We start from the raw sequence: 23,191 nt of genomic DNA, 5'->3' as shown, positions 1-23,191 counted from the left end.
CTATGGACTTCGTCAAAGCCTGAGTCGCAGACCGGATCTCCTGAGTCACAGCAGGACCGCATGCGAGAAGCATACGCGTCGCATGCTTCGGAATCCGGGCGTGGGAAGAGCTGGCATCCTACCTAGGTACGGGTGAGTGAACTCGTGCTATAGAAGAGATAGTTATCTCTAAAATTACTTCTTCCTTCTGCATGGATTCTGCTTGAGAATTACGATTATGACCCGGCAACAATGAAACCCGAACCTTTAGTTTTCTCCAGAACATCCATCTACCTGTGTCATTTCCACCACAGCTTGCATGCATTGTTCTGAGCGGTCTTGCATCTGGGCAGGCGACATGATGGATGCAAATCCCCACAGGCCCGCCTGGTTAGTGTTAGTGGGGATTAGGTAGCCTTGACCCCTCTTGTTTCCAGCAACTACATCGTAAGAAGATTCTTCTGGCTGTGCCCGATGCTCAAGATACACCAGCCTACAAAGTTAATAATCCGTTATATCCATGGATCGTTTGTAACGTTTAAAATGTGTACGATTGACCGTGGCGAATAAGCAATAAAATCAGTAAGAAGCTACCACATCTACAACACCTACTTATCAGGCAGATAGACAGTATCATTATTCAGTTCTTTACCCAGATTCGACGGCTAGGAGAGGATAAAAGGAAAAGAGGAGAGAAGAACAGAAAAAAAAAAAAAATCAAGGAAAAGGAAAGGAAAGGAAAGGAAAGGAAAGGAAAGGAAAGGAAAGGAAAAAGAACAGATATATCTCCAGTGAGATATAACACATGCCCTCCCTATAGGGAAAATGAGAACCAGTTAACTATTGACCTTTCGCGAGCTCACACAACCAGCCAACATCAAGGCAAACTGTGATCGTTTTCCTTTATTTTTTTTGTCCTTTGCTCAACCACAGGCCGCCAGCTCCACCAAGTTCCATTTCTGTGCCCCCTTCCAATATGACTGGCGAGAAGTCTAAGAAATAACTTCCACTACGGCAAACATAAACTTTCCTTTCTTGGCAGATACCGTGTTTCCGCAACGTTGGGTGCTCCTTATGGGGGAATACAGGAAAAGGCATGGTCCGCTGGATGAGGGTTGAAAATTTCCAAATATCCCCTTGCATTCGACTTTTATTTTTATCGTTACTCCTGGCCCCAGGCCTTTGTCGAAAGGACATGTTCCATTGCCATCCATGTTATTGGGTGACCTGCAGCATGGCGTCCGTGTGTGTATCCACAACCACAGACACGCGGGAAATTCTTATTATCGTAATTCTCATCATTGGATTTCATGCCGACTGGTTTGCATCGCAGTCCCCAGAACCAGAAAACGCCAGAGACGCCTCTCTCATCCGACAGAACACCCCACAACTCAATTATACAGAATGAAATTCCAAGGACCTCTGCTTGTTTCCTTTCAATCAACTGGGGGTGCGAGGCATCCTGTTCACCCGATCCCCTTTCTTGAGTTGAAAAGGGCTGTGCTTGTTTCTACTACCTCTCCATCGCCAGTGCCAGCGCAACTAAAAATGGGTTTTCTATGCACTAACCCTGTACTTAACCAGGTAGCTGATAAGCTTCCAAGTTACATTGATTTATTCCGCAAGGTGGACTTCACTAAAATAGCAAAAACGCGAAACACAACAAGTTAACAACACATACGGAAATCCTTCCCCTCGTGCCCTCCGGAGTGCTTTCTGATGTTCCTAGCAACTCTGACACTGGTAAACATTGCAGGCAGCACAGGTTCCTTCACTGTGCCCCAATATGCCTCTTTCAGCACGAACTCGGCAAATTTGCACTCTACCTGTACATGTACCCCGTACCAACTACCTCTGCTGGTAGAAGTAGGTATCAAAACCGAGAATTTTTCCACTAAGCTAAAAGGGAACATTTCAGGTTTCCTACGAGCGTGCGCGCTTGGATCCTGCTGGGGTGCGCCGTTCGACGGTTTGGACCAATGATCAACCGCTAAAGTATGTTCGGAGTGCAAATTGCACAACTTGTTCCCTGAGTTAGTTCAGCCACGGCCCTGATAACTTACGGCGTAGCCATGACTCTCCAGAATGGAGAGCGCTATTTAATTTTGCATATCTTTTTAAAAAAAGAGCAATAAATTCGATCGGGATATTCTTTTTTCGGGCCTAGGTTACCTACTCAATTTGGTCCCGGAGTAGCCATTATTATTACAAGTGGACCTTTTGCGAGTCATTGCGCCGAGACATGCCCGCAGCTGTCCTCGTCGCGTTTTACTACTTTTTTTTAATCCTTCCAGGAATCAGACATCCACCGGTTTACTCTGTAGTTAGATTATAGATTGCTCGTCATGTAGCTTTGAGAGCTGGTCTTTGGTTCACCACATCCTCCTTTTGTCTTCCATTAGCAGAAACTCTCCCATTGAACACGGCAATTGTTAAAGGGGAAAAACATCCGTAGCTATAAGGAATGCCAAATGAATGCCAAATAAATACCTTAACAGCTCTGAGGTCTTCTATTAACAACTTCGGCCTATCTCACCTGTTGTCCCGACGCTTGTCTGTAAAATCTCAGCGACGAGTGTAAGATGTCTATCTGTCTGCCTAGATGCTGCCTAATGAACATCAATGATGATGTGGCCTTGGGTTGATTGCGGTTAAGTGACATATTTGCCTTTCAAGACCAGCGGCGATTCCTTCTCTCCTCGAGTTGCTATGGAGCAATCTCGATTAATAAATAAGAACATTCTCCCAATGTTATGTACAGTACAATGCTGCAGATGAAGCGTTCCTTTATACCGCATCACGTAACCCATCACATAGGTGAAGAAGGCATGTTCCATGCCAGCGCACACTACAAAGCTGGAGTTCGGAAAACGGAGAAACATCACTGGTCGATATTTCCACATCATATGCAAAGCAAAAACAATGCATAAGCCAAGTCACGATTTCCACCTATCAGTTGTTCTCTTTGCCGCTTGAGCACGCTCAACCAATGAAACTCCGATCACCAGGAAGCCAAACATGCAACTACTATCCATAACTTGTACCTCGATCAATTCCGGATTTGTCAGCCAACCGCTCCTCTGAAAGGCATTTAGAGATGCTGAGAACCTGCGGTTACAGCTGGACAGACAGACACCTTGATCGATAAATTTGGGAGTGCAGGTATGCTCTCAGCTGGTAGAATGTGATGTAGTCGAGTCCTGCCTCCGTCTTCCTTTATTGAGTTTGGCCGACTCTTTCCATTTCAGCCAAATCGGCACTAGGCAGCTTGCTCGGATTTCTTGTCAAATACTAACCGTGCCATGCTTACTCACTCTCTCTAGTGAGTGCGCCACAGCGTACGGAAAACCACAGTGTACAGAAAATATTTTGAATATAGTAATCTTTGAAAATTAATTAATAACCACCACCACATCTATCTATAACATAAAGATTATCTATATACTTATTAGAAGATGTAGAATCCACTGTAGATTGAAATTTTATAGAATTATCTTATCGTGATTGAGTGGTTGTAGATTTTGTAGATTTGATTTTAATCAATTGAAGATTTTTATTGAATGTCTTTTTCATCTCATCTGCTCTACAGATTGCAATCTTGTGATTGACATTCTTAATAATGAAAACTTCATTTAGTTACATCTGTCTGTGGAAAGATTTGATGATTCAATATTTATTTGCTCAATAATGATTTGTAAATTCATTCTCACAGTGTATGTTAAATTTCATCTAAATCATACTACTTTTGAAAATCTGATTCAATTACTTTATTAAATCAGATGTAAGAGTATTCTTTACATTTTGTAAAGCTTTAACTGCTGCATTGATTTGATGATGTAGTTTTACAACTGTCTTTGAGAAGATTAATTACAAAGAAACAGTTGACAATCAATCTACAAACAATAAAATAAAATGATTGCATACATCATCATCATCATCATATAGATTGAGATTTAGAGCATCATCAATGATAAGAGGTCTCAATCAATTAAAAATTATATTGCAATTAACTGAATACATTCCACAATCAGTAAAGTCAGCTTTCACAATGTTGGATTTGAATGTTTGCAATTGAAAATTTTTCAGATTAATAAAGAATTGTCTGTCATCATACTGCTCATATTTATAACAACAATCTTATTAACTATTTTTGTATAATAATGCTTATACTGTTGAAAAAGTATATCATCAAGAGATTGTAGATATGATTTGTATAAAATAAAAATTTAAATAAAATAATTTTATAAAAATCACAATATTGAATGAATTCTTCTGTGAGATGACAATCATGATTGTTTATTAATAACAATCAATGACTGCTCATTTAATGCTTTTTTATCATCTTATTGAATTGTTTGATTCATTCAAATCCAATTTCATCACTTATAAAGTCAGATTCAGATGCAGTGATGATGTAATTATTAAATAAATTGAAATGTGTATATCAATTCTTTAAATGAATTTTCAATTTCATTATAATCAATAAATTCAATATTATATTATCTGCACTGACACACTTCATCACTATTATTAATTCATAGAAGTATGATAATTATATGATGAAATTCATGTTTTTAAAAATAGTTATAATTCACTGTTTACATTTTTCTTTTTTTTGAAATCCAATCTCATCAAAATTGTAGATATTGCAGGGGAAAAAGTGATATTGATTGAAAACAGTTTCATATCAATCAAATCAGTTAATAATGAAGTTTATATTCTCATAAAACATTTATTTTAAATTCATAAGCTTTTAATTGATCTGTTCATAATCTGACAGGCATTTGATGAATTGATATGCTCATATCTTACTTACTGTGAGAGGTGCAGTCTCTGAATTTTTATGATGCTGTCTCAACATGCAGTTCACAGCAGCTTCAATATGCTCAATGATGAATAAACAAAAATTAATATTCAATTAATGAATTCATATCTTAATTGTCTTCTTCTGACTGTCATTCAATGCTCTATTTAGTGAAACCCTTATAGTTCTTGATTTCTTCCCATTGATCCTCTCATACAAGATGGCATATGAGACTTTGAATTCTCACAACAAAGATGTGATTTTTAATTTTGAATTGTTTTTGTACACATCAACAGCTCTTTACAACTACTCCTTAGTGTAATTAGAAGATTTAAACATGATTATAATTAATGATGATTATTTGAAGATGAAGAATGAAGATATTGATAATATTTTCCATACACTGTGGTTTTCTGTACGCTGTGGCGCACTCACTAGAGAGAGTGAGTAAGCATGGCACGGTTAGATCTAGAATTTGCGAGATCAACCCAAGACCGTTGGTTATCGGTTCTTGCCCAAGGGTGTGTCCGGAAAATAAGAAAGTCCGAAAGGTCGAGCGGCAAGCCGTCCGCCCGCTACTTATCTAAGATCACCGTTTCTATCAAAGCACACAAACATCTCATGGATCCTCCGTCCACCGACCTTCCGAAACTACCAATACCCATGACCAAGATTGTTGCCGTAACTTTCAAGCTGGTTGGGTGGAAAGAAGACAGTTTCACCCAGTCGAACGGTGCCTGCGACATCCTCCGTGTTTTCGCAAGCTTTACATCCACGGACCACCACAATTTACCAGGAAACATGGAACCGCGCACCGTCAACTTGAAGATTCTTGATTGAGGGTTGGAAACAGCTACAATGCTCAGGACTTCACAATGCAGGCTCTTGAAGTTAGACCTGATCCTCAGTACTCCCAATCAAATAGAAAATTGCTTGCCAAAATATATAGCCTTCTTTATTATTTCAGCAATGAGGAGGGATTTATTAATCCTGTTCATTGCGTGGACAAGCATTATACCCACGAGGCTCATGCTTACGATGTCCTATCTAAGTTGCACGGGGGCCGAGTACCCCGGTTCTATGGGTCCTATTCATTAAATATTCCTGTTGACAGGTCTGAAATGCGCACCGTTCGAAAATTGACTCTTGCTCGCTGATCTAACGCCTAGAAATGTCATCATGGTGGAGAAGCCTGGCTTTGATGATCCAAGACAAGATCTTGTTGTCTTTGAGTTCACTGATGCTCTTTTTGGTCGCAGAAGAGATGATCCAGTTGCTATCAAATCAAAATCTGTTCCTCAGTCAGTATATTTCACCTTTTCTACAGTGGGACAAGACTCTGGCAATGCAATTTAATGACTGCATTGATTGGGATTAGCAGTTCTGGATTGAAGCCGAGTATGCTCACATTGCTGCAATGATCACATCAGAGTAAAGAAGTAAATGTTCTTTTCAGAGTCTGAATACTGTGTAATTAATTGAATAATCTCAGCACTTAGCTTCATTAGATCACTCATCTATAATTTAATTAGTGAATTTATCTATAGAGAAGATCTATCTACCTGAAGTAAAAATCTATTACAGAAAAAAAGAGAAATAATAAAACAATAATGCATTTAAAAGACTATTTAAAAAATTGAAGTAAAAGGACACTTATTAAAAAGATCTGGGATAATTGAGGGGCAATGAATATGTTGGGAATGGGGTCGGGAATCTCGCCGCTAATCTGAAGAAGAGGATAATATAGGGGCAGGCTGCCCGTAGCAACCCTCTTCCGGGGGTGGGCAAACGAACCTCTAAATCCCAGGGGATGAAGGCATATTTAATTTCTTCAAAGGGTTGGAAAGCTCAGGCACAACACTCTAGAGCAGGAGTTCCATGAAACATGCAGCCGGGCAGGGCGGAGCGAAAGTGCGAAGTCATATTATTCATTATGTTGCTATTAAACAATATCATCACGAATACCATCACCAGATATCATCGCTACACATCATCATCGATATATCATCAGTGGATATCATTCATTCAAGCAGGTGCTGCAGGTCAGTAGAGAGGTAGGCAGAGCGAACTAAAAAATAGTTCAAAGAAGTAGAAGATATTGAATTTATATATTATAATGAAGTAAAACATCAATGTCAAGTATTGATAACTTGTAGACATAACATCACAACTATCACTGTCTCTGAGATATATGTGAAAAATGATTGTTGATGAGAGGTGTGGGAGATGTGGTGTAGGTTTCACATCACATGACCAGGAATTGGCTTAAAACAGCATCAAAAATGGGATGCTCTGAGTGGTCGCACCCGCATCTTACACACGATGGAGGTATTCTTTCTTGACTAAGACAACATCACAATGACCAGGTGCTGAATGTGATAGATGAACAAACCAATATGATGATAGAAAATTTTTTGATAATTCCCCTGTGTTGTTCCTGTTTCATTTTTGGGCAACACCAAATGCGAAATGAATCCTTTTCCAGCCTCCATCCACTCGCGAGAACCTGAAGAACCTGAAACATCTATTGGTATAGCGCGACAACAATCCACCGCGTCTTTCGCAGGAACAAAGCGGTCTCTCACTGGAAACATTTTGTTTCCGCAGATTCCGAGTATAAATCAGCAGTCAATCCAAACAGTCAGGAAAAGCACGGCTTTAAAGTCTAACGGATTTGTTCGTCCAACTTTATCACCCACAGCAAACACTTCACGTATCATTGCAAGCCAAATACGTGATGTGCCGGATGCAGTGGGGATATCCAGTGAAACCATATCTGAATACTCGCAACGGCAAGCTGTTTCATCAACCCCAGGACCATCGCAGAATCCACTGCTCTCACTTTCACATCAATCCTATGGGTTGCCCCCTCAGTTGGTTGCCAATTTTTCCTCTCTAGGCGTGAACTGTATATATCCATGGCAAGCTTCCTGTCTTCTGGGTCGAGGTCATCTCACTGCGGAAAAGAACCTCGTATACAGTGCGCCAACCGGTGGTGGAAAATCCTTGATAGCAGATGTGCTGATGCTGAAACGTGTCATTGAGGATCCAGCCAAGAGAGCTATCCTTGTTCTTCCCTATGTTGCTCTCGTGCAGGAGAAGCTCAAGTGGCTTCGCCGAGTAGTTGAAGGTGTGGATAAAAACGTTGACATGCCGACCACTGCAGACGAGGCCTCTTCGGCACCCAAATGGAGACAACCACAGAAGTCCATCCGGGTTACAGGATTTTTTGGCGGAAGCAAAACTAGAGCTACATGGACTGATACTGACATAGCCGTTTGTACTATTGAAAAGGTTTGATGGGCGCCCGTCTTTTTCTTGTTTCGAGCAGCATGGAGAATATCTGGCTAATCCCTCCACTTTCCCATAGGCTAATTCGTTAGTGAATGCTGCCATTGAGGAATGTAGCATTAATGACCTGGGGCGTTGTTGTCTTGGATGAGCTCCATATGCTTGATGATGAGCATCGTGGTTATCTGATAGAGATTATGGTTACAAAATTATTGTTATTACAGCAAGATATCCAAATCGTTGGTATGAGTGCCACATTGTCGGTTGGTGCTCCATAATTGCAAACCCAAGAAGAACTTTTACTCACGAACCCGTAATGCTAGAATACTGAGGTCCTCGCGAAATGGCTGCATGCGAATTACTATATTTCCAAATATCGGCCCATACCCATTCAAGAGCATCTGGTCTACAACAATGCAATATATCCCGCCACAAGCTCGAAGGAGTTCTTTAGAACAGCTATGCAATTAAATAAGCCTGACTCATCGCCAAATTATTCCCTTGCATGCAGAATAATTGACCGATCGATGCATAAGGAGCTTGGGAACCCAACTTCCAATGCCATGGTATCGTTGGCCCTAGAAACTGCTCTCTCCGGATACGGCGCTCTCGTGTTTTGTGGCAGTCGACAAGCATGTCAGAGTAATGCGGTGCTTGTTAGCCATGCGATGCCAGACGAAACAGCGTTGGACAATGATCTGTTGGAACGTCGGATGGATCTAATCGCGGGGCTGCAGAGCCTGCCTTGTGGGCTTGACCCTGTATTGCAAATGACAGTCATCAAAGGAGTGGCTTTTCACCGTTAGTGTTTACTGATTTTCACCCTTTTCCAAACGATAAGTGAACTTATCATGTTTGTATGATCTTAGATGCCGGCCTAACGACGGAAGAACGCGATTTAATTGCGGAGGCATACGATAAAGGCACCCTTAGGGTGCTAATCGCTACATGTAGCCTAGCAGCTGGGATCAACCTTCCTGCACGACGAGTTATTCTTTGCGGGGCTCGAATGGGCCGCGATTTGGTTGGCCCAGCTATGCTGTATGTGCTTTGATACACCTTGAACCCCCCCCCCCCCCCTCCTTTTCTGAACCATGACTGAGTTTTATAGACGGCAGATGCCAGGGCGAGCTGGTCGGAAGGGCAAGGATGAGGTTGGGGAAACTTACCTCTGTTGCCAAAAAGACGACCTAGAGGCAGTGGCAGAATTACTGGAGGCAGAAATGCCTGCCATCGCCAGTGGTTTAACCCCTGAAAAAAGGGGCATTAAAAGGTTCCCCGAATCAACTGTTGATCATCCCTTTGTTTATTTACTACAGCTAATGTCAGAGTTGACCAGGGCGCTTCTTGAGGCAATTGCGACTAGACTTGTTTCTAGCCGGGAGTCCATCAACGAATATGTAATGTGTACCTTGCTCTACCAGAATATGGAAGCAGCAGAGCTATTTTCCATGGTGGACAAGACACTCGAGGACCTAGTCGACAACGGCCTCGTGGATCTCGAGCAGGCCGAATCGTACGAGCCGACGCGACTAGGGCAAGCTGTGGTATCCTCCTCGCTCAGCCCTGAAGATGGTATTTTCATTCACCACGAACTGAAGCGTGCCCTTAAATCCTTCGTCATGGACGGGGAGATGCATATTTTCTATATGTTCGCGCCTCTTCAAAATTCAAGCCCCACTGATATCGACTGGTCGATTTTTCGGGACCAAATGAACAACCTTGATGAAAGTGGTATTCGTGCATTGCAGTTTGTAGGCGTAGTGCCTGTGTTCGTGAACAAAATGTAAATCAATCTAAGATTCCATCCATTGGTCCCTTCTGGTGGCGCCATTCGTTCGTAAATATATTTCGAAACGGAAACCTCAAAGCTCAAGCCCACGAAACTAGTCCGCTAATTTTCAATAACAGGGCACAGTCCGGAACTCGAATAAAGGACGAGACCATCGCCCGCATCTATCAACGCGCATATACAGCCTTCCAGCTACGCGACCTCAGTAACGAAGTCCCCATATCAACAATCGCGCAGAGATATAACATCCCGCGAGGCAATGTGCAAACCCTGGCACAAACCTGCCATGGATTTGCTGCAGGTATTGTTAAATTCTGCCAACGCATGGGCTGGGACATGCTGGCAGTCGTGCTAGACCACATGCGTGACCGTCTGCATGCCGGAGCTCGAGCTGACCTGCTGGAAATGGCCCAGGTGGCATATGTCAAGAGCCGAACGGCAAGGTTATTGTGGGAGAATGGTTTCAAGTCCTTGAGGGCGCTGGCTGAGGCTGACCCAAAGGACCTGGTGCCTGTTTTGATGATGGTGAGCTACGATTTCCTTCCATGAAAACAAACCTCTCCCGCTGGTTTGCGGGTTCATAATTCATAATCTCTCCTTCAAAAGACTACTACTATTGTTGTATTTCCGCGGCTAAAGGAAGAGCGCAATATGCTGTCTGACAGGCCCAGCCACGAAATACGAACCTCCAAGGTGCGCAACGTGTTCCCGCGAAGCTTCTCGCAAAAGCAGAGATCATCGTTGCATCCGCCAATAAAATATGGGGTAAGTTGTCCATCCAAGGGGATTTTCTCCCCAAGTATTTCCCCTCAAATAAGCATAGTCCTAAGTCATGGGCTACATACATAACTCAACGTTCTAACTTGTCTTCTCCATGACTAGAGAGCCAATTGCAACTCGAGTTTGAGGAGTAAGCTCTGCAATGCGTTGTACTCATGTCACAGCAGCACAGTCCGACAAAACCGTTAGCGTTGTCGACGAGTTAAAATTCTCTGCCATTGTCCAGGGGTAGAGTAGAGTAGAGACTCCTATTCCACGACCCACACACTGCCATTGTGCGAATTGCATTGCATTGCAATTAATCATGATTTCATCCAGCGTTCCTGAATCCGCCACTCTCAGCATCGGCATACTTTTTAAGTCACACTAACCCCCTTAGTAACTTTTTACATATCACTTTTTGCAACGAAGGATATGACATCTTCTACTCTAGGACTGGAAACACTAGCTGCATATATCCCTCCATAGACCCATTCATATAATAAGGCGTGATATTAACTAACTACCACCCCAATTTAGTCACAATATAATAATAAGAGGCATTTTATGCGCTAAGCCTTGCTAGGATTGGGATAATTTTTCCCTCCCTCCCAGCTTTTAGTGATAATACTGCTTATGTCCCCGATTTGACCTGTCATCCATCCAACCCCCAATCCCCCCATCCCCCATCCCTCGTCCCCGCTCGCTCGACATCGTAAGCAATTATTTTGAAAATCCTTAGATCGTAGTTGAGGCAATAGTATATTGTTAGTAGACAAGAACAAGATCGGACCGACCAGGAGAATCAACAAACATGGAGGAGATTCAGAATCATCGAATCAATAATCCCTTCCATCGACCTCGATTACCTGGGTCCCCCATATTGCGTGCTCGGAAACCTGACTATCATTTTATCCCTCCCTCCTGCCTTTCCCCGTCATGTCATGTCATGTCAAACATATACATACAAAGCTGTGCACAATGCAATGATATAGATAATAGTTATATAGGCTTACTGCGTATAAGCTCCAGGGAAGGCGTTTTACCATTGCATTAGGCCAAATCTTCTTTTTCTTCTGCAAACAGGAATGAGGAATGAGGAATGAGGAATGAGGAATGAGGAATGAGGAATGAGGAGGGAGGAGGGAGGAGGGAGGAGTGAGTGGGGGGCACACGGGAGCAAAAGAAGCGCAACCATGTCAATATGTTGTCGCCTCTTGAGAAAACTAACTTAGCTAACTTAGGTGAGAAGTACTCCGTAGTTTCTGATCCAAGGAGGAGGCGCGCGAACAGGTTAGGGCGTTTCTTTTGAATATTTTCAAAGTTCTCTTTCCACCTTTGGATCCGATGTGTGAGATGGCGCCAGATGATGCTTTTATTGATTTATTTTATTTATTGATCGATTGATTGATTGATTGATTGATTGATTGATTGATTTATGTTAATATTTGTTGATTTGTTTTTTGGCACACAGACACAGATAGTTATGTAGTTTACCTTGTTTTCAAAATTTCAAGCTGGGGGAAAATGAATAATAGATAAACAACAGATGGATGCTAGGGTTCATGCTGTTGCTCTAGAGTCCGGAAGCGGTAATTCTGTACAGGAGAGTTTAATATCGCAGTTTCGTGCATGTGTACGGAGTACCGTGGCCCTGGGATTGTGGAGGGGTTAAAAAAGAAAGGGAGTTGTTGGTTTTAGCAGGACCAGACTACTCTAGTATCATGATACTACTGAAAACCAACCCAGCGGAACCCCAGCTTTTGGCAAAAAAAAAAAAAAAAAAAAAAAAGGAACTAGCTAGCCAACGGGCTGGGTGTGGTGCAAATGGAGAGCATTGAAGGGTTCTTTGTTTGTTGGGATGGATATTATTCATTGGCTGGTGCTGCGTTGAGCGGGAGCAGGATCTCAGCACCTGTCTGTTTGTCTTTTGTTTCTGTAGCATAATAGCAAACTATACAGATCCGGAGTCATTGATGCATTGATGCATTGATGCATTGATGCGTCCTTTGGGGGTGGGCCAAGGGAGAAGTCCTGATTCTGTGTAGTTATTGACTCCTGGCTATTCTGAATAATCTGACCAGAGAGCAAGCCGCTGACCATGGAACTTTTGTGCGGTCATCAACGCAGGATCAAAAGCAATCCGGGGAAACGAAGGAGAAGCTATGCCCACAGAACCCGTTCGTTGTGTTCAAGTTTGAATCACGACCGTTCTGTTTTCTTTCTCTCACGGACTGTCCCCGATGCCACGCGAATCCAAAACAGGCAGAATTTGCCGTGGGTTTGCTCCCGGTCCAGCTCAGGAATCGCCTTGGCAGGAAACTAGAAAAAGCAAACCCACATGAAACTAGCCAAAATTCGCCGATTCCGACCTTTGGACCGTAATTTACCCCGGGCCCGGCCAGTCCCGACGATTGATCAGCGTTGTTATTGCCCTCCGCGATGGCTGCTGCGGCCAATGGCTGGGGCGAGGAGACTCACTCGCCTGGCAGGGTCAGCGGCTTCCTGGCTGCCCTTCCTGGCTGCCCTTCCCTGCTTCGCTGCTTCGCTATCCACGCTATCCACGCTATACAAAGTTGGCCCCTTGAAGAGCGTTTCTTCTGCTGTCTTTCTCCTCCTTGCAGCACTCTCCAATTTTTGGTTCTGGTTCCGAATACGCCATCTATGAAGATAATATACACAACTCGATACCAAGCACGGGTCGCTCGTTTGCATCCCAGGACGGGCTGGATGCGATAAACTCTCTTGCTTAGCTTTTGCTTTTTTTTTTTTTTTTTTTTTTTTTTTTTTTTTTTGTTGCTTGTCAATTTGTCAGACATTGTTGTTGATGTCCAATTAAGCGGTTGTTCCTTATTCGGTATAAGCCTTGGCCCGGCTACACCACACAATCAATCAACGGAGTTCCATGTCCGCAAGCGCTTTTCCTCGCAACAGCAAAAGGGACAAAGGAAATCAAATAAACTATAAAAACGGCGCCCGTGGAGCTTGTCCTGTACAATGCGAATAACTTTAAAAAAAACTCTCCCTTATGTATTTATTTATGTGCACAGCAGCAGCCGTGCCTCGGCTCCGTTCCGTTGTGGGCGTGGTAAGAACAACGGGCTGGGCAAGGTTACCATACCGGTACGCCCAACGCTGGTGCCGTATATATTACGCCCGTCAATACGCGTTTGGGGGGCTGCGAAATACTTCTGGAAGGCCCAGCATCGGAGCCCGCCTGACCAGTGACCAGTGACCACAGAAGGCGTGGGTCCCCAGCTTGCAGGAATAGCGGCCGAAAACTACGCTTTTAGCCCGAACAACATTCCCTGCCTTGCTTTTTACCCCACTCGGTGGATCTCTCTCTCTCTCAGCGACTTTTCGACCAAGCCGACGGAGTAGTTACTGCCCGACGACGAACTAAGTCCGGGAATCCCCCCCCCCCCCAACTCAGCCACCCCTTGGTTGGGACCAAGCTGGAAAGCTGGAATCGACTCCCCAAGAGCTGCTGACGCGTGGGGTCGGAAGGCCCGTCGCTGCTTTGTTCGGGCTCAGCGTTGTAAGCTTTTCGATCGGGAAGCTTCCCATGAGTGTGGTAAAAATGCTATTTTGCCGCTGCAAGCTCTGAGGAAAGAAAATAAAAAATTACGAGACTCGAGACTCGAGATTGGTTTGAGCTACTCCGCAGGTCTGGATACTTTTCGAGAGCGGATTCCCCGTCCGGCGACTGGAGACTGGAGATGGCGACAACTCAAACCCCTGGGTGAAAAGGATGCCCACGTCAGTAGTTGCAATAACTCGAGTGGATCAGACGCGAGCAAGGCCCATCGTCATCCATGCATGATGTGTCAAAAGTAAAACTTCTTCTAACCCTGCCCTGCCCTGCTCTGGACTCAGGAAGCCAGGGACGCGGATTGTGCTCTCGTTGTCTCCGTACTCCGTAAACAAAGAACATCAAACGGGCCAACAACTCTCCGGTTTTTGTCTATTTTTTTTATTTTTTATTTTTATTTTTATTTTTATGTTTTTGCCCCGACAAAGTTCTTCGACCCGCCCGTTGGCACCGACGAAAGTTGCAACTATCCTCAATTTGTCGATTGCTGCAAAACAGGAGCTCTCTCCCAAGAGAGCAAAGCCCGGAGGTTGAACTTACACACCAGTTATTTGTCTCGACTTCTCCCCCAAGAATCAATTTATGAACTAGTTAACGCCAATTTATTGATTTGTGTGTGGTTTTTTGGTTTTTTGGTTTTTCTTTTTCTTTTTCCTTCTCTTTTTGGCTTTTCGATTCTCGATTCTCGCCGGGAGAGCAAGGATTTTTCGGGGGAGGGGGGAAATTTTCGTTAGCCCAGTTCGATATCTCGGCCCCAGGATAAGAGCGAAAATCCTTCTAGAAGCATTTTCGAAGCGGGAACGGGGAGACGGCCAAGTTCCAGCTCCTCGAGCTAGGAACTAGGAGACTGGGCGGGGGCCAGGGGACACGGCGTGCTCAATACCAGGCCAGCAGGGAAGCGAGTTTCATCTGAGCCGCTTCTGCATGCGCTACGCAAGTACTCCGTACTGGTACCCAGGAGATACTCCGCACATGAGCACTGCCTGATGCGACCATGGCTGGTTTCGGGTCACAAAACCATGATTACCTTCGGTCACCGCAACGCCGACGTGGCCGTCGTTTTGAGTGGGCGCGGGCGTACTCGGTGCTCTGTCGTTGCTGAAGGTGGTTATTATTAGATACTGTCGTACTGTCGTAGATTCTGTCATAGTTAAACGAACTAAAGTACTGACTCGTATTACTTCAATAGTTTTTACTTTATTTTTACGTAGTATCTTGCATCTTCTTCAGACGAACAGAAAAATTTAGCCGCCGCAGCATACGAAGCGTAGTCGTAGCTTTCTGACACGAAGGGGTCGGCCGCCAATAATAAGTTTAGCCCAAAGCTAATCCGGAATACGAGGCGGGGAGGGGAATTATTTTACAACTCGGGGTGGTGGTGGCACGCTTTTTTAGTCCCTAGAACCTCATCTCAATCTCATCCACTCACAATAATGTTATGCTCAGGAATAGGAATAGGAATCAGGGGCCCAACTCTTTTTCCTCTTCCTCTTTGGAAGTTCTTTGGAAGTTCTTGCAAGCGGCAACGTTTGTTCTTGAACCCGGGAAAAGCCAGCTTAGCTAGTAGCTAGCTGGTTAGTTGGTTCTTGGCAAAACCCAGCAACGTTCGTTTAGTTAACTACGGAGTACTCCGTACTATGTAAGTTAACCGCGTTGCTAACAAGCCCAACCAACCAAGCCTATACAGATTAGATAGTTCGTTGTCTTGAAAAGAGGTTGCGCAACACTTCTTCCATTTTCTTGATTTTGATGTTTGATTTTGATTTTTATTTTAATATATCAACTTTTTGTTTTATTTTCTTGCTGGAAATGCCACCCACCCGGGGGAAGGAATCTCTGGGTCCAGAAACAAGGATGTTGCAAAAAAAGAACAAGAAAAGAAGGTGGGAAAATATAAATATATATATATATATATATATATATATATATATTTATACGCAGATATAAGTTGACTAGTTACTCTGATGGGTGAATGAATGGTGTGCCACGGACGGACGGCAACCCCCCAGCTCGAACAACCGCGCTTTCACGCGCGCTGTCTCCATCGATCGCTCCCTTCCAAGTTCCCAAGTGTAAACTGCTTCTATTCCCATTTCAAACTTTTCGCTAGCCCTTTGGGTGATGGATGGTGATCCGCCGTTTGACTTGTCCCGGCTCCCAACACGAGGGGAGAAGCGGTTCCAACCTTGGCTTTCTTTCTTTCCCCAGGTTGAGTATCATCCTTACCCTCCCCCCCCCCAAGTAACATGATTTTTGGATGATCATAGATTCGAGGGACAGGTTGGGATTAGGGAGAGAGAGAGAGAGATCGAGAGACAGGTCATCATTGTTGTTTGCAATTGAACCAGGCTTGCGGGAATGAGCAGGGATTCAGGCCAGGTATTATTGTCGACATGTGGAAGGCTTCTGGAAACGGCCAAGTCGCCAGTCACTGGGATGCTTCGAGAATCAAACAACAGTGATCAGTCAGCAAAACATATGTATAATATGTATCTATCTATCTATCTATCTATATCTATCTATGTATGTATCTAGCTACTCGTGGGACATGGTAGTACAGTGCTCCGTACGGACGGAGTACATTGTGTAGCACCATCGCACACAAAGTCCAGCCAAATACGCTGGTACGCTGGGGCGGCGTACGTTACATGAGGACATCGCGTCATCCAGGGCGAAGTGGCTGATCGGCCAGCCAATTGAAAGTCCCCGTCGGCCAGACGATTGGGCCAAGGATATTCTTAGCCATGCTAATCCGATTTATTTCTCCCCGACAGCGGGAACCCATTACTAGCCAGCCCCCTTACAAGACCATACATACCGTACATAAGCCCCAATACCCGTACATTCCCATACCATACTGCGTACCATCGCCCTGAACTTTCTGGCCCATTTTAGCCCTCTCCAATCCCTGAACCATTCTGGAATGTGTCCCATCTGCTTCTCTTCTCCTCTCGCCGCCTCCGCCTCTCTGTCATCGCGTGCGTGATCTTGAGAGCTCTGGAAACTGTTTCTCCTCTCTCTGAATATCTCTCCCGCCATCACGATCACGATTCTTCCCCGGGCCTCCCTTCGCCGCCTCCATTGCAGCATTTACTACTTACTCTATTTGTTAACCAAGGAAAGCGGGAAGTCGCATCGCACTCTCTCACCCTCGATCAATCAATCCCTCGACAACTTGTGAAACCAGCCCTGTCGAAAAGGTTGTTCTTTGCTCAAAGGGGGGAAGGGGAAACAAAAACCCTTCTTCGTATAATTATCCCCTACCAAATACTCTCCCTCTCGCAGAACCCTCAAGAAGTGCGTTGGAAGGAAGCGGGAAAAAATAAATTAAAAAAAAAAAATAATACTTCGATCTCGCCAACCCAATAACCCTCTTTGCGCCTGACTGCGTTACCCTCCCGCCCCTTCTCCGACCCGGCCTTGGGAAACTCCACGATCGAAATACCTTCACGCCCCTACCGTCTCTAGTGCGTCCACCGTCACAATGTTGTTGTTATAGAGGGTCGACCGTGCTAATCCACCTCACCCCGATCCAGTATCCAGTATCCCGTCAGTTGCCCGACGACGAACGACTGACTGCACTTCTTCTCTAAGCCCATTTTTACTCAGTCGTCCGGGTCCCATCGAGTTTGCGTCTTATATATTCCCCGTCGGTAGGAACCTGGATGTTGCGCGGCTTCCCGTTGTGCTTCTTTTGAGGGCGATGCTGGCGCGGTTTTCTCTTCGCCTAATTGACATTTTGGGACTTTGCAGGCGAGATTCAAGGCAGCAAAAAAAAAAAAAGGGGGGGGGGCAAGGAAAGGTGGTTCTGGTACAAGTGAAAGAGCAGGAGGTTTTTTTTTTTTTTTTTTTTTTCTTTTTATTTTCTTTTATTTTTCAACAACGGAGGGGGTATAACACTTTCGGTGAGAGGTTGTCACAAGTCGGTTTCTGGAGAATCATCATACACGACAGACTGAGTTTATGCCGGATCGACTCGGGCATTGCAACAGCAGTGTTGAAAGGGTAGATATCATATCTCCCGTTAGTCTATCCAGGGGATCCATCCTCCTTTTTTCCCTGGTCCACCTTCGTTATCGACACGCCTCGACATCCATCGCTTACAAGAACCCCTTTTTTCTTGATCCCTCCGATATCGTCGCTCCATTACCCCTTCTTCTCGTTGGATAACACGGTCGATTTTCATGAGAGAGAGGCTAATTTCGAGAAATCACTGTATTTTCGATTTCAAGCATGGAGCTTGGAGAAGCTTGCGCTGTGTACCTCGACGACCGTGTGAAAGACGAACGTTGGGTAGTCAGGAATTCTGACTCGACTGCTGGAGGAACATACACTGGATTAGAAACTTCAGCTGCTGAAGACGACGAAATCCACACCAATACGCGGCTTTTTCTTGGTATTTTCAGGAAAGGTAACACATTCCCCATATCCCCCTTGCTCTTTTTTTTTTTTTTTTTTTTTTTCTGTCTTTGATTTAACTTGCGTGTAAATGATCGCATGTGGGAAAACATGTTTGGATTTTATTAAGGTCATCCGAATTTTTAACATTTCAACTAATGGCTGATTACCTCTTAAACAGTTTACCTTTCCAACTCGAGAAAATCATTCGGCGAACAGTTAACGGAGCTCAATGCAACTTGTCGACCTAAATCTAATCCCTTATTCGCCCTTGTTTCCATCGCCGTCGACAATTCATCTGAACCACTAGGGCAATCATCTGAAAGTCGGTCTTTGGCTCCCCTCACGTCGTCATCGACATCCAACAACAAAGCTGGCCGGTTTCTCCGATTCTCGTCAGAATCGGATGACTTCTGCATTCTAGAGGTTCTTGCCAGATTCTCCGCGAACCTGAGTCTTCAGACTGAAGTGAACCTAGCCATTCCCGTCGCCTTGTTGCGTTTCGTACAGGAAGGCGTTGGTTGTGAAAGATCGATAGAAGCTAAAGCCGAAGATCATGAAACCCTAGTTGAGAACACTGTAACCGGTTTGCCCTTGGTAAACGGGTGCGTATATCGTTGCTTGGAGGCGGGGGCTTGCGATGTCCTCGTAGCCCCTTTAACTGCGTCAAGGCTTGAGACCCTCACAGTCCAGGCATACAGAATATTTATGTCAGCCAAAAAGCAACGATTGCTGGATACAGGAGCCGGGAGCCCCAAGAAACACTCATGGGTTGGGACGAACGACCACCCGTTATACTCTTATCTTCGAGAGACCATGTCAGTACCCCCTCTTAGCGCAGCAATGAACTCACTCGTAAACAACTTAACTCAAGACTAATTAGATATTTCTAGGGTAAATAAACTAATGAAACAAATATGTGATCCCGGCGAAGAGCTGGAAAAATATGAAAGGTATGCATACTTCCTTGGAAACCTTCGTTACATGCCAAGATACTCACCCGGACCAAGTGATCTTCATGTCCTACCATCACGAAAACGACTCGTTGAAGCTGAAATCGGCAAATGGGATTTCTCAGCCCATGATTTTTCAGAGGACGAACTTGTATATGCTGGAACCGTAATTCTAGAACATGCATTGCAAATGCCGGAATTAGAACCCTGGCGAATCTCCTCGGGTAAGTAGATATTCTTTTTAGCTACGCAAGCCAAGTTCGTTTATGGTGCTGATCACAAGCTTACATGTACTTTTAGAGCAAATTCGTTCCTTCTTGCTTGCCACTCGTGTCACATACAATAGCTTCGTCCTATATCATAATTTCCGCCACGCTATAGATGTCCTACAATCGACCTTTCACCTTCTAGTTAGCATCGGGGCCCTACCCCCTTACCCGAATGGAACTAGACGACTCTCGGCAGTAAGCCCAATAGCATTATTGCTGACCCCTGCCACCGCTTTAACCCTCCTGATCACAGCCATTGGACATGACGTTGGTCATCCGGGTGTGAACAATGTATTTCTCGTCCGGTTGAATGCTCCGCTAGCCCAGCTGTACAACGATACTTCCGTTCTAGAATCCTTCCACTGTGCTGCATATTCCCAGCTTCTACGATCCTATTGGCCCTCATTTGTCATGGATATGAAACTTCGTAAATTGATGATCAGCTCCATCCTTGCGACTGATATGGGTGTCCATTTCAAGTTCATGGAAAGCTTAGGCAAACTTCGGGAGAAATACCATGAAACCCACTCGACGGACCGGTGGACAGACAATGAAATAGAGACTAATCGGGCCTTACTTTGTGGCTTACTGATGAAATGCGCCGACATTAGCAACGTGGTACGTGATTTGTCGCTACACCTCTCTCTTTGATATACTCGCATAAACTAACCGCTACATTCGTGCAGGCCCGCACTTGGGACATTGCGAAACGATGGACAAATGTCTTACAGGAGGAATTCGCCCAGCAAGGAAACATGGAGAAGACCATCGGAATGGAAACGGCTCTCTTCGGTGGCCCTCCGGAACTTGGAAATGTTCCTAAACTCGCCAAAAGTCAAATCAATTTCATAAAATTATTTGCCCTGCCTCTTTTTGAAAATTTGGCCTATCTGCTACCAGATATGGCATTTACCACCGTGGAAATAAGACGGAACAAGTCGATATGGCGGGAAATAATAAATCGAGAGGTACAAAGTAGGATGTCGCTAGAATTGATCCAAAGCAGTACAACAACACCATTGGCACAATCCGATTCACATCTTCCTTCATCGGATGTTAAGAACGAGGACTTCGGCGAAACTCCCCTGGATGAGTCGGCCGTTAATATTCATAGGGTCCTGCCTGGCCCCTGGAACCTACCACCAACCCTTGGCAATGTTCTACCTTGTGGAACCGATGAACACTCTAATGTTGATAAGGACTCTCATGGCTTGAGCGGTGGCTCTCGTCCCCTTGCAATATCGACGACAAACCCTTCTGGACATACTGATCCAGGAGCAGAGGACAATCAAGCATCTCATTCCCGGCGTTACCAATGCCATCGCCAGTTCCAGCGCTCATCAGGCCGTGCCTCAAACGGAACGACAGTGAATCGCCAAAGCGACATGACTAGCGGAACGCGCACGCAAAGCACGAGCACGGACACGAACAATACAGTTATGACCCCCATTTCTTCAACCACCCAACCCAGCAGCCTTAGCAGTCTAAATAGTAGTAGTGATGATGAACATGATCGCGTGCGCCATGGATTCGACCGCGATGCAGGAAATGGTCCGTCCGGCAACATCCGTTCCGAAAACCACCGCGATTTGGGGACCAGCAGTCGTGCCAGCCCCATGGTTATGCCACATCCAGCGAACTCTGGGCGCCCAAGCATTCTTCATACCTTCCACAGCGACGTCGAGGATGGGAAAACCCCGCACTTTATGGCTGCCTTTATCGACAAAAACTTCGGCCACCATGCCCAAGGGAATGGTGTCACCATCACAAACCCAAACCCCCCCTCCAATAACTACATGTCGACCGATTCCGCACATCACAATTTCTCTCCAGCAAACCACCATATGCACGACACTAATGGGATCAACAACCGGACCGTCCCTCGACGACGGAGTCGCTTACGGCTTGCCTTCTGGCGCCGCAACAGGGAAATCGTCTCTGCTGAACATGACTGAGGACGTCAATAATTCTAGGATACGATTATTCCTCCTATTATTTTCATTTCCCCGATTTATACATATATATACATATATAGGGAGTGAAGGATCGATTCCCCTCCCTTCACCTATCTGTTACCTATTCAAAATACCTTTTTTTCCCCCTGCATTGGGCTCCCGGTTGAGTCCGGTCTCTTACATTGTCAGCGGATTTCTTCATAACTGGTCCGCTCTGGGATTCATTTTGGCGGAAGGGTGGGAGGTGGCGTTCTGTGGTTTCCATTTTTTTAGCCTACTTGTGGCATATGGCTCTTCTGGCATGGCGGGACGGAATACCAGGGTCGGGAAAGGCGCGGCGACGGCGGCGACGGCGGCTGGATGGGGCTGGGGTTCCCAGGTTAGCTGAAGAGAGAAAAGAAAAAAAAGGAAATAAGGAAAAAAGGAGACAAAAACTGAAATGGTCTTGGGAGGCGATTGTGATGGTCAATCATGCCAGACTTAATCTGATTTTTCTTTTCTCTCTCTCTCTCTCTCTTGTTTTTTCATTTTGCATTTTTGTGGCATTCGCAGCATGTGCTGCTGACTCTTCTTGATTTTTCTTTCTCTTCTCTCCTATATATACTTATCTCTTCTTGGGTTTCATTACCTTAACTTTCCAGCAGGGGGGTGCTTGGGATACAACTTTCTTTGTCCCCTCCCCTCCATTTTCAATAGGGGGTTCGGGCCGATTCGGGCGACTGGCTGGCTTTTTCCTCTGATATTTATCTTTCACTGCATCTGATCATGAATGAATTACGGCTTTATTTCTTTTCCTCTTTCCTTCTCATATTCAGCCTGCGGTCTTTTTCTTCTTTCTTCTTCGGACGCTTTTCCTTTTTATTGGACATTGGATTATTGGATATTGGATATTGGATATTTGTTGATATCATGTTCCTCCAGTCTTTGCGTGTAATGTATGCAATGATGCTGGCGGTCCTTGTGACATGCAATTTTTTTTTTTTTTTTTTTTTTTTTTTTTTTTTTTTTTTTTGGGGGGGGGGGGTGGTTTCCCCCTCATCTCCTCTGTTTTTTTTTCCCTTCCTAGTTGTGATTTTGGTATGGCTCGTCATGTATATGGACATACTACACTTATTGTTTAGGAAGACAAAGAAAAAAAGAAAAAAAAAAATTCAAACAAAAATTCAGAAATACTGACTGGCATGGCTCCGTTCTAAGTTGGTGGTTCATTCAATTTTTTACTGAAAAAAAAAAAAAAAAAAAGAGAAGAGCCGACTGACAGGTATATATTGATTGTATTAGATTCATTATACGGAGACGCCATTCCCTTCGACGCTTTCATTCACTCCAATTCCAAACCCTCGATCGATCTATCACGCCCTGTCAATGGCAATTTGGATAGGGGGCCGCCGCCTCGTTC

The 23,191-nt window shown here is 44.6% G+C and overlaps 3 protein-coding genes across 3 annotated transcripts; 2 read left to right on the top strand and 1 right to left on the bottom strand.

Moving 5' to 3' along the window:
• Positions 1–1,141: 1,141 nt before the first annotated feature.
• Positions 1,142–2,053, bottom strand: HCAG_03574 (predicted protein; the record flags this gene model as incomplete). The annotated part of the gene is made up of 3 exons (XM_001541426.1): positions 1,142–1,401; positions 1,661–1,836; positions 2,043–2,053. The coding sequence occupies 3 exons, from the start codon at positions 2,051–2,053 to the stop codon at positions 1,142–1,144; spliced, it is 447 nt and encodes a 148-aa protein (XP_001541476.1).
• Positions 2,054–5,962: 3,909 nt separating this feature from the next.
• HCAG_03573 (conserved hypothetical protein) lies at positions 5,963–10,888 on the top strand (the record flags this gene model as incomplete). Its single annotated transcript, XM_001541425.1, has 13 exons — positions 5,963–6,088; positions 6,531–6,563; positions 7,021–7,111; positions 7,485–7,656; positions 7,765–8,063; positions 8,192–8,337; positions 8,398–8,875; positions 8,944–9,115; positions 9,186–9,845; positions 9,986–10,391; positions 10,532–10,631; positions 10,749–10,776; positions 10,873–10,888. 13 exons carry the CDS (start codon positions 5,963–5,965, stop codon positions 10,886–10,888), a joined length of 2,727 nt encoding a protein of 908 aa, XP_001541475.1.
• Positions 10,889–18,450: 7,562 nt separating this feature from the next.
• Positions 18,451–21,792, top strand: HCAG_03572 (predicted protein; the record flags this gene model as incomplete). The annotated part of the gene is made up of 5 exons (XM_001541424.1): positions 18,451–18,628; positions 18,797–19,220; positions 19,509–19,792; positions 20,091–20,455; positions 20,524–21,792. The coding sequence occupies 5 exons, from the start codon at positions 18,451–18,453 to the stop codon at positions 21,790–21,792; spliced, it is 2,520 nt and encodes an 839-aa protein (XP_001541474.1).
• Between the last annotated feature and the right edge of the window lie 1,399 nt (positions 21,793–23,191).

The sequence above is a fragment of the Histoplasma capsulatum genome, genomic scaffold (assembly GCF_000149585.1).
Source record: "Histoplasma capsulatum NAm1 scaffold_3 genomic scaffold, whole genome shotgun sequence".
Classification (NCBI taxonomy): Eukaryota; Fungi; Ascomycota; class Eurotiomycetes; order Onygenales; family Ajellomycetaceae; genus Histoplasma; species Histoplasma mississippiense.
Note: the sequence above shows the minus strand (reverse complement) of the source record. Positions and strands in the feature narration are given on the sequence as shown.